The sequence below is a fragment of the Anarrhichthys ocellatus genome, unplaced genomic scaffold (genome assembly GCF_004355925.1).
Source record: "Anarrhichthys ocellatus isolate YVR2014 unplaced genomic scaffold, GSC_Weel_1.0 scaffold7, whole genome shotgun sequence".
NCBI lineage: Eukaryota > Metazoa > Chordata > Actinopteri > Perciformes > Anarhichadidae > Anarrhichthys > Anarrhichthys ocellatus.
Window position 1 is genome coordinate 13,117,742 of NW_022280037.1, and position 12,145 is coordinate 13,129,886.

General features: G+C 38.9%; 1 protein-coding gene across 2 annotated transcripts in view; it reads right to left on the bottom strand.

The window, feature by feature from the left end:
- LOC116383691 (A-kinase anchor protein 6-like) overlaps window positions 1–12,145 on the bottom strand; it is a 35,227-nt gene that overhangs the window by 17,662 nt on the left and 5,420 nt on the right. The window contains exons 1-3 of one of the 2 annotated variants that reach the window (XM_031847715.1): window positions 3,645–3,812; window positions 2,684–3,059; window positions 1,765–1,936 (exon numbers count right to left, since the gene is read on the bottom strand). In XM_031847715.1, coding sequence (XP_031703575.1) covers window positions 1,765–1,936; window positions 2,684–3,059; window positions 3,645–3,747 — 651 coding nt within the window. In that variant the 5' untranslated portion in view covers window positions 3,748–3,812. Of the gene's footprint in view, window positions 1–1,764; window positions 1,937–2,683; window positions 3,060–3,644; window positions 3,813–12,145 lie in introns of those variants that run through there. The other variant, XM_031847716.1, reaches the window with a different exon arrangement.

Consider the following 12,145-nt stretch of genomic DNA (forward strand, 5'->3'; position numbering starts at 1 on the left):
ACGAGACGAGAGGCTGGAGCTGTACGCTGGACACAAGACTGATGCTGTTTTATTTAAACAGAGAGGAGAGCTACAAACAAGGAGGAGGAGACAAGAGGAGAGGAGACGAGAGGAGACGAGACGAGACGACAGTAGAGGAGACAAGGAGGGGTAAAAGGAGAGGAGAGGAGATAGAAGGGCAAGTGAGTACAGGAGAGGAAACACGACAGGAGAGGAAACAAGAGAGGAGAGGAGAGGAAATTAGATAAAAGGAAAGAAGAGAGGAAACAGGGGAGGAGAGGAGAAAAGAAGAAAAAGAAAAAGGAAATTAGGGTGAAAGGAAAGGAGAAAGGACACAAGAGAGGAGAGGAAAGGAGACGAGACGAGACAAGAGGAGAGCTATAAACAAGAACAAGGATAAAGAAGAAGGGCACTTGAAAGGGGAGAAAAGAGAAGAGGAGAGGAAACAAGGGGGGAGAGGAGAAAAGATTGAAGAAAAGGAAAGGAGAGAAAAAACTAGAGAAGAGGGGAAAGGAAACAAGAGAGGACTGGAAAAAAAATGACAGAAAAGGGAACATAAGAGGAGCAGAGAAAAGATGAAAAGAAAGGAAACATCAAAGGAAAGGAGAGGAGAGGAAAGGACACAAGAGAGGAGAGGAGATGAAATGAAATGAAACAAGAGGAAAGGAGAGAAGAAACAAGGGATGAGAGTCGAAAATATGGGGAGAAAAGAAAGGAGAGGAAAGGAAACAACAGAGGCATGAAGAGCAAAGGAAACAACAGAGGAGAGGAGAGGAAACAACAGAGGAGAGGAAACAACAGAGGAGAGGAGAGGAAACAACAGAGGAGAGGAAACAACAGAGGAGAGGAGAGGAAACAACAGAGGAGAGGAGCCGTGATGAAGAGGAAACATCTGAGTCACTGTAGTTAAAAATACACACTCATCAATAAAAGATCCTCCACGTCGCCTGAACAGAATAAAACAGCATCTTTATGAATGAATCAGACGAAACATGATTATCACTTAATAACAGCAGCACCTGAACACAACACTGTTCAACAAGCCACAGATGTCAGACTTTTCCACCGGCACATGAATGCAGCATCAGAGTTGTTGCTGAATGGTTCCTCAGACTCAAATATAAAAGACGAAATAAGTGATCATTTCAGGAGAAAAATAAATTTAAGATTCACATATTGTTGGATATGTGGAAAGTAATGTTAATTAACTAATTAATTAATTTCTGCAGCATAAATATTTTCTCCAAAAATAAATATTTGTACTTCTTCTTGAAGAGCTTTAAAAAAGGGATTTAAATTCTTCCCAGAGGCAGTGAATGCAACATGAAGAGGAGCTGCGATGAAGAGGAGGAGCATCAAACGCTGACTCGTTACATAAATAAAAGAATGGTTAAACGGCATCACACACTGACAACTTTGTTTCAGCTGCCTTCAGGAGGAGGTTAGCAGACAAACAAGTAGGGAATGGAAAAGGGTTCACGTTCTGTCTCTCAGCAGCGTCGTCTCCTAAAAGTTACGTTCCAATAATAATCAAAGTCCACGTAAATCGAATCGAAGGCACGGAGGTGATAGTGGATGGACGGGACAAACACAGGACTCTCACCCAGGAAAACGCTGTTCCATAACCACCATCTTTCACTCACCCTAACCAAGCAAGGAATGCTCAACGGTTCGTATGATTATGTTACTATCGGCTGTCTTTATACCAGATGTTGTCAAACTCTTTGCTATTTTGTGTAATGTGTAAAAAGTGTCCGTGTCTACCTTGAGCTGCACCAGGTGGACGTCCACGTGTCTGTTGACGCTGTCTTGTCCCACAGAGTGCGAGAGCTGGGTGACTCGGTTGCCGGTCACTCTCAGCCACGTCTCGATCTCCGGCAGGTGGAGGACGACCTTCCAGTCGGCTCCGGTGTGGAGGGGCGGCGGTTTCTTTGACCTGAGACGCCACAAACACGACTACAGTTAGCTTCAACTCTACCGACTCTTTACCACAGTTCACTACCTGCTCAGACGGACACACGTAGAGACTAGCTGGTGAACTAAGTGGAGCATTTAGCAGCTAAAGACACGTTGGTGGTGGAGACCAAAACCAGAGCTAAAGTAGAAAAAACGCCACTCCAATGAGATAACCCGTGTCTGCTGGATGTGTAAATATATAGCTGTCTCTGCAAAAACATTAGCCATAACAAGGTTTTTATGATGATAATATCTCAGGTGTGTGTGTCTGTCAGCTTGTAGTGGTCAGATAAAGTCCATTAAAGAAGCTTTAAGTGGAGAAAGTGGAGATTTCTCACTACTTTAACAGACATTTTTTATCTGTTTTAAAACTCCAAAAAAGGCAAAAAACAAAGATAGGAACCTCTTATTTACCTGAGATGCTTTTAAGTTAGATAAATGTCTACTCACGACCCCTTTGTCACAGGTTCCACAGACTGTTTTAATCTGAATTGTTGCAGAGGCCCAAAGAGGCAAAACTATCCAGCATTTCATGTAATAAAAGTTGGTGTAAATATTCCAGAAGTTCAGGACGAAATAAACATTATTTGTACGTTTTTTTAATCATATTCTGAACTTCTTAATCATCATAACTCCTAAGATTTAAGGAACATTTGCTTCAGACTATTTGATGATTTAAAAAACTGAGAAAGATAAGTCGTCGTCGTCATCGCGGCTGATTTGTTACCTCTGGGAGGGGTCTCGTCCCAGGTGAGCTCCTCCCCCAGTGAGGCTGCCCCGGCTGGGGCCCGGGCCGGGCGACGAGGCCCCGTCCTGGTGCCGATGCTCCGGGTCCAGGCTGAGAGGGGCGGGGCTGACGGCGGCAGGGCAGGTGGAGGTGTCGGGGTCCAGGGTCGGGGTGACGGAGGTCACCATCGGGGACGGAGGCTCGGGGGCCACGGGGGAGAGGGCGGCGAAGCTCATGGTGGAAGATAGAGATAGATAGATAGATAGATAGATAGAAAGATAGAAAGATAGATAGATAGATAGATAGATAGATAGAGAGAGAGAGAGAGAGAGAGAGAGGATTCCTAATGTGGGTGGACGAGCCTCACTGGAGTAAACTGGAGAAAAGGACAGAGAGAGAGGTCGTCAAAATAGGTTATAGAGAATAGAGAAGGAACAAGTTAGGAAAGAAGACAAGAATATGAACGGGGACGTTAGGGAGGAAATGAATAAAGAATAAAGTGAGGTGTAAACTTAAATCAGATTCACAGACTGTAGTTTCATTACTTGCTTGCGAGTGAAGGTACTGAACTCATATTGGAAACATTGAAAATATGTTATTTGTATCTGGAGTATTATCAAACAGAACACTACAGCTGACGTGTTAAACACGGAGAGTTTGGAATGAGAACCGAGAGATTGAAGGAAATAGCTGTCAGTCAAAACAAGCTTTTCTGTTCCACCAAAAGAAATGAGGTTGAATTACGCCCTACCAGGAAAAGAGCCCACTGAGCCACTGGTGGGCTTTTATTGTGAAATATCTGAGCGAGAAGTTTCCCACAAAAACAAGTTTCATTGAAAGAATGAATTAGTGATCAGTGTATCAGTAGCACAGATGCTAGCACGACTGTGGACATTTAGAGGAAAACGTTCTCACTGCAGGTTTAAAACTCAAGCTGGTTGCAAAACACAAATGTAAAAACCTCTCCATCCTCCATCCTCCCGGGCGTTTGAAGACGTAATAATCCCAGAGTTATAAAAGCAGACGAGTAATCCGGAATGTTCCATATGTGGAAGATCAAACATGAGGTCATGATGACAACAAACTCTTTTTCTGTCTCTCAGTCAGCGCTCCGTTTTCTCTCACTTTCTCTCTCTCACATGTCTGACACAGCATGGCACTGCACACACACTGTCTGTGTGTGTGTGTGTGTGTGTGTGTCCCAGCCTTCATCTCAGCTGTGGCTCTAAATCCTTTTTAAGCACCAGCCGACGCAGCGAACAGACAAATAAAATGTATAATTCATGTCCTCTTTTTCTCTGAATAAAATATGCGTCCAGCTCTCAGTTCAGCTCGTCTGCAGCTTGAACTTCATAATACAAATATTAAAACAACAGAGCGCTGCTGCACGGGGAAAATAAATACGTCTTCTTCATTTCCTGAATTAAAAAGTTAAGATGAACATGAATTATGTAAAAGAAAATGTGCGGCTTTAAATCAGGTTTTATTAAATATTTATTTGATCTATGAACCAAACTTATCTGTGGTTGTTATTTAACAACTACAATAAATATAAAAATAAGTAAATGTCTGTAATACTCCAGTTGCATTAATTGAACTATAATAATCAATCAACAAACTGGTCAAAGTCATAACTTTTAATGAAAATAAAAACTGATAATGCATGAGTGGTTTAAGTAATTAAGTTTACGTATTTAAAGTTGACTTTGCCATTTTTAAATAAAAGATAGACGTAAAATCATTAAGCCAAGATGTGAATGACATAAAAAACTTGAATATAGTCGGTGTGTGTTTGGTCTCATTGTTCTCCAGAACAGCTTTGTTTCTTACCATCGATCAAAAGAACACAATCAGAATCAGCTTTATTCCATGTATGCTTACGCATACATGGAATTTGTCTCCGGTTTCCACTCCGCTCTCAATGTACAAACACAGATTTACAATAAACAAGACAATATATATATAAAGAATAAAAAAGGCAGCAAAAAAGTAGAACGGATGTAGGTATAGACATTTAGCTATATACAATATAAGTATAAAGAGAAAAAGTGTATATATATATATATATATATATACGTATATACATGTGAACATAAACCTATAGACAATGGCATGAATTATAAGTGGTGGTAATAGTGGTGGTAATAGTGCAGTAATAGTGCAAATGGAGGTTGTTAATGATTCATAAAGATACAACTTTAACTGTTAACTTCTGGCACACAAGAGCTGCGTGAATGAACCTCTCTTCCTCACGTTTACCGTGAAAAATGTCTCGGCTGCAGTAAAATAGGGTTTTACTTTGCAGTCTCATCATTGCTGCACCTACCAACAAATATCCCACAAAAACAATTGTATTCAACATAATCATGAAGCAAAGAGCGGGCAGGAGTCGAGATGGACGAGTCGAATAAATAACTGGTCTTTTCTGCTGGAGACCGCTGTTCATGCCCCCAAGAAAACGAGACGTCAACATTGATTTATTTGTCACTTCTGTATTTATTTTAACCTAAACAACGATATTTTCCTAAACCTAAATAAGTTGAATTTATGTCTTATGCACTGTTTATTATCACCAAGCCAAATGGCTTGTATGTGCAAACGTACTTGGCAATAAACAATTTCTTATTCAGATTTTTCTAAATCTAACTAAGTAGTTTAGTTTCCTAAACCTAAGTTGTTTCCTGTGAAGACGGAAGTTTATTTTGAAAACACTGTATTCATGTAACGAGCAGAAATGAACACGTGTTGCTGGACTTTTGTAGGAAAACACACAAAAAATGAGGAACTTTTTGTAAGATATCATATGAACCGTTGTTTGTTGTATCAGTGTGTGAAATCTCCTACTCTGCAGTGACTCTTCTATTGATCCGCGTTAGCAGCAGTGAAGCAGAGAAACGATGTCAGTGGAGCAGCAGAACAGAAGGATTACTGACGGAGACCCGGGTCAAACCAGTCCAGCAGAGGACAGGGACCAGAACGTCACTTTATGAGACCTGAGTGTGGAGCCAATAAGAAGGCCCCGATCTGAGTCCTTTAATATTATTGTATCTGCATAATACCTAATGTGAGAAAACCACTTCCTGTTTGTGAGGCATGACATCATCAGCATTGCCATGACATCATCAGCCACATGACCACAGAGAGGGAGGTGATGAGGAGCAGGAGTAGAGATGATGACACTGATGATCATCGTGATAACTGAACTATGACAGCGGTTATGACACTGATCACGTGACTCAGATGAATAACCGTTATTGATTGATTATAACCTCTCTGTTACGCCACAGGATCATTACTGTGATGTAAATATAGCTTTGAGTCACAGATTAATAAATCATGTCTTCAAACTAATTTATATGAAAACATTCTCATAGTTTCATGTTTCTTTAATTTACTAAACATATTTTTGTTCACCACTGCTCCAGTTTTATTTTATTTATATTTAACTTTCAGTAATCTATTACTCAGTTAGTAATAAAAAGCTTAATAATATTTCCAAGTCAATGGAGAGAGGTCGTCCTACAGAAGACTGGGAGACAAATGTGTGCTAATTGGAAAACTTAAACTGAGTTAATGAATAAGAAGTGAACCAAATTAACTCTGTTATTCCTAGAATTAGTACCAAAGCGCGCGCATGCATATATATATATATATATATATATATATATATATATATATGCTTAGAACTCCGTTATATAGAAAAGACAACGACTTCCTCTTTATGATACAACAGAGCCGATGTTCATGTTCACTTCATGAGAACGTAAAGACGTCATTTTACTGAAGAGAGGCAGACAGGCCGGACACGTGATAGCACCATCACACACACATGCACAGTATACACAAACACACACATTATCACGAACACACACACACACACACACACATACACAGTATAAACACACATACACATTGTCACAAACACAGTGCTTTAATCTCTGTGTGTTTTAAACATCTCAGTTTCAGAAGACACTCGTGTTACAGAAATCTTCTTGTTTAACATCGTCTGATCCTCACTGATCTCGGTGAGTCGGTGAGTCGGTGAGTCGGTGAGTCAGTGAGTCGGTGAGTCGGTGAGTCGGCACTCTGGGATCTGATTCATCTGTCTTCTGTGAGATTAAAGCTCAGATTAAAGCCACGCTGGGACGGATTTCTTTTATGTAACACAGCAGCTGTTTTGATTCTACAAAATGTATCTCGATTGAAGCTTGAATGTGAGATTCACTTTGTGGTAAATTTGTGATTTAATAATAAAAAGTAGTGTATTTTACATCAGCTGGGATGCTCTGGTAGCTACACGTCGAATGCAGTCACTGGATAGAAATCTATAATATTATATTTAATATGTTGAGTATCAGGATGCTCGTGAAGAATAAGAAGCGCTACATTTAAAAGGCTTTAGCTGCTGATTTAATGTGTCACATTCATATTTAACCAACATTCAGAATCTTGTGTTTCCAAAAACAGAAAACTATTTCCCTTTGTGTTTTAGTGCATTAATATAAACATAGTGAGAAAACAGTCGACAAACATAAAGAAGATAGAAAAAGAACGACATAAATATAAAAAAATACATCAGATTTTATATTATTATATTTAAGACATATTAGAATAATCTGTTTGCCAAAGACTCATATATGATCTATTTAACGGTGACAGTTATAAACACGTGGTTTTCGTTATTGAAGGTAGACTTCTGGTTTCACAGGACACGTACAGTGGTCTCCTGGGTGAAAGTCTAAAGACTGTGATTACAAACGAGTTTGTGATACGACTCTAAAACCAAGTGATCTGGGAGAACACGGGTTCCCTTTGAACCTAATGTACGACGCAATGTTGTTGTTTGTGAACGTAGAGTTCAGGAGTTCATCTCGGTTTCTCCAGATAAAGTAACTGACTTCCATCCTCAACATCCAATACTTTCTTATTTCACCTTCAAATCTCACTGCTGTGTGTGTCGAGGGCGTTGCTGGTGAACTTTCTAACTAAAGAGTGAACTCTGTCGAGTATTACACGACTAACTTTTACTCGTAAGGACTAAAAACAAAATGGTGTTTTTTCTGTAAAACAGCAAACAGACTATCCTGCCACACCCTCAGCAGCACGACGATCACCTGCAGACAGGACTCAGGGTGAACCAGGCGCTCAGCCGCCGTGATGTCATCAATCATTTACAGCAAACCAAACGTTGTGTTACGGTTAAAGTCATAGAGGGAGAGTGTGACGCCGGGACTTTAAATAAAACAGTGGAGGAAGACAAATACAGCAACGACACACCCTGCAGTCACTGAGGTACAACAGGGTGTGTGTGTGTGTGTGTGTGTGTCTCAGAGGTCCTCCAGCCCAGCCCCACCATGAATAATGCATCACAGGGGAGGAAGATGAGTTGAGGGTCCTCTGCTTGTTAATCTTTCTCTCTCTCTGTGTATTGTGTTTCTGATAGAAGATGGAGAACATGAGCAGCAGAGATTAAATTAAAATACAACTCAAGTCACGTGTTGTGGACGTAAACTGAGACGGATGCAAAGAACAAAGAAGGAGGTAAGAAACAGAAGAGTCTGCTGAACAACGTGCTGTTAATATGAAATCAAGAAACGTTTTCATTTTGTCATCAAAAGGCTGAAAGAAGATTATTAAACTAAACACGTTAGTGTTGAGTAATCATTTTCACTGGGGATGAAGAATTATTAAATTATATATATTATACCGTCAAATTAAATTTTTGACCCAAAATCCAGAAAAGAAAAGAGAGGAGTTGACTAAAACATTGATGTGCTCATCTGTTATACTTTACAGAAACATGTATTTTTCATGTGTTTCACCTCTCAGACTACAAACTGAACGTTTAATGAGAGGAACACCTGCAGACAAGACTCAGGGATGAAAGAACTACTTCAAACTCTTCTACCTTTCTTTAGGTTGAAGAAAATCATTCATATTTCAATGCAAAGTTATATTTGTCCCCACATACGCTGCAATCAAAGCCACGGCGTTAAAGGAATGTTTAATGTCATTTAGTTTGATTAACATCGTTTTTAAAAACCTGATGAACCATTTTATCATATTAGCTTCTTTGCTAAATTCATATAAATTCATATAAATGTAGCAAATCGTCAGGAATAGCATAAAAAAAACATTATATATTTATTTTTCTAATATTAAAATGTATTGTTAACTTGCTGGATTTTCCTTCCAAAGATCAATTGTCGAGCTTCTGGATACATTATTTTAATAATTTAAAAAAATTATAATTATATATTACATAGTTTCTGATTACTTTCTGACTTAACACCTTCCTACAAGGCTTTTACATTCATTGATTAATCAATAATAATTTATTATAACACCATGTGTAACGTAGACTACGCTTGAGGCTACACGCCTTTAAATAATTCCAGCATGACATCCAGTCCTCTGCACTGGTTTACTGGACTAGACTAGACTAGACTAGACTAGACTGGACTGGACTAGACTAGACTGTACTAGACCAGACTGTACTGTACGTGTGAATACTGTAGAGTGACAGCCGACAACGACTACAACCCTCATTTCATTGGTTCCCTCCCAGCCTGATCACGAACAGACTCTTCTGTATCGTTGGTTTTATACTTTGGTTCTGCTCCACCGTGCAGCTGCAGCGCACATTTATTAATAATTAAAATGAATTCATCAACGTGTCAAAAATCCACATCCCACATTACCATAACAATCTAGTTTTGAAGATATTTGAGATGTCAGAGCGTCTTTGAACGCACCACCAAGAAGAGTTTATAAAGTAGTTCCTGCTTCAAATCACTCACAAACAATACGTCCGTGTGTTTATGTAAAATATGTATAAATCCTCTGTAATTAACACAACCATAATCATCTCGTGTATCTCATGTGTTTAAAGAGGAAATACAGACAGACTGATGAGGAAATAAAAGCTTCATCACATAAAAGAAACAGAAATAAGATGATTAGTTTCTCTCAGAACATCTGGGGGCTGATGATGATGTTTGATGATGTTTATGTTTTCCCCTCATGGACAATAAAGTTAAAGTTGAAGTAAAGACTTTCATTTAAATTAGATTTAATTGTGTCTTAGCTGCTAAACGTAGTCACTAATTCACAGCCCGATATCATTTTTGTTGATTTTTTTTCTTGTAATTAAATTAACTTTTATTAAAACATGGCGGCTCAACAGAGATTTAAATAAAATGGTTATTAATGGGGAGCTGGCTGACGCAGCAGCACTGATGAGGTTTCATCAACTTCAACATGAAGCAGAGAAGAGGAGGAAGAGGAAGAGGAGGAAGAGGTCAAAGTGAGACGTTAAACTGAAGAAAAAGATTACATTTCCAATAATTAGTCTTTTTCTTCTGGATGTAATCTGGTGCTCTGCTTGTTTGTTATTAAAAGATTATTTTTCCAGATAATCAAAAAATTATGGTTTCAAAAGTCTGCAAGTAATAAAGACATGAATCAGCTACTATGATGCCATAAATATGGAAATAAGAGCAAGGTGAGATTAACAGGGAGGGTGTGTGGGGTAAACAACAATATCTAATATTTTCTGTATTTAAATACTCGCTATCCGGCCTGTTTATGTATTAAATATCGTCTCTGTACCTATTACTTTATTTTACTTCCTCATGACTCCGATGGACATGCACAGTCAGAAGAATCAGTCTTGAATGCACAAGTGAAATGTTTATAATAAAATAAAAACATTCTGAGAACAATATGAAAAGAAATATATAAATATTATTGTCCAGATATTCTTCCTCGTCAACTCATTCTAAACATATTTAACTAGTTTAAAAGTCCTGCCAACAAATAAGAGATTTAAATCTCAAATCTGTGTTCGACTCAACGGGTGTTTATGTTTTTATGCTCTAATTCACCTCATCACTGCTTTAGCAGAGTGTGTGTGTGTGTGTGTGTGTGTGATAATGGTCTCGCTGACTGAACCCAAACTTGCTGGGTGTTGCTGGGTGTAAAAGAATGACTTCACAGAATTTGTGAGAAATAAACAGCATTAATTAAAGACGTACTGAAGATCTCTCTTCACTGAAACTCTCCCGATATAATAAACCATAATTCAACACAACGTTCATCACAACTGGAGCCAGAAAATCATGCAGCTACAGCTGAGCAGGAAAGACTTTTTATGAATGAATGAATTTAGTGTTTTCCTTTATTTCCTAGAATATCTTTCCATAACCGAAATAAGAACAAGGAGACAGGAATCATCTGCATTCACCAGCTGATTAAACATGAGAGAGAGATCGTGAAACTTATTCCAGTCAAGAAAACGTAAGAAAACCAAACCGGCCTCAATGCTGCGAGCTTTAGATTGTTGTATTTTTAACTGTATTTGAATTATATTCATTTATCAATTTAAAACAAATGGGGTTAGTTCATGTTTTACACACACACACACACACACACACACATATACGTATATATATATATTCATATTGTATTAATTCATTATCCTCTTCTGTGTTCTGGGTTCTCGGTTTCGTGCTGAGCGACAGAAAACAGAAAACCAGGACCGAGTGTTCACTGCCACACCCCGAGGTCTGAGCAGATCTTATCAATACCGGGAGGAAGAGGGGGAAGAGGAGAGAAGGAGGAAGAGGAGGAGAGAAGGAAAGCTGGAGGATGCCAGGAGAGAAAATAGAGCAAAGAGAAGAGGAGAAAATGAAGAGGATGAGATGAGGAAACACAAAAACATAACTAAAATGGGAGAAATAGAAGATGTAGCGTGATGAAAGAGGATGATATGAGAGGAAAGGAAAGGAGACGGAGAGAAGAGGACAGTCAAGTGAAGGAAAAGAAAAGAGGATACGAAAACAATAAGAGGAGAGGGAGAATAAAGATGGAGTCTGGTTGAAGGAGAAGAGAAAAGGATGCATTTAAAGGAGGGGGGCAGAAGAGAAGGAAAGAAACTGGATCTCTCCCGTCTGCACCAACACAACCAGAACCTCTACAGCCTCACTGAAGACCTTCACCAGGTAGCCTTCACACAGACAACAGCACGAAGAAGCTAAGCTAACGACATCACATGAAGCTTGGAGACAAGATGAACCCACAGAAAGACTTTGTGTTGTAAAGCTGTGACTATATGGAGCATAAAGTTTTCGAATGCAGCTAGGGATTATTTGAGTTATTTTAGTATTCCATCGAGCAACCGGATAAGAAATACATTTGCTTCATTAAGGAGCAGAAGTAAATATGAAAGTGAAAACGAAATGGAGCAACTAGTTGGTTTCTTTTTTAGAAAAATCAACATTCTTATTTCTTAAATTGCATTCGATAATATCCGTCAAAACTATATTTAGGTCATTGAAGTCTGTTTCCAGACTCCAGACTAACCTATTTCACCACGGTCCAGGAAAATAATCCAACCGTCCTGAAAGTGTAAACCGTCCATTTAGAGTCAAACAGACCATAAAGCAGGGGATGCTTTAGGGC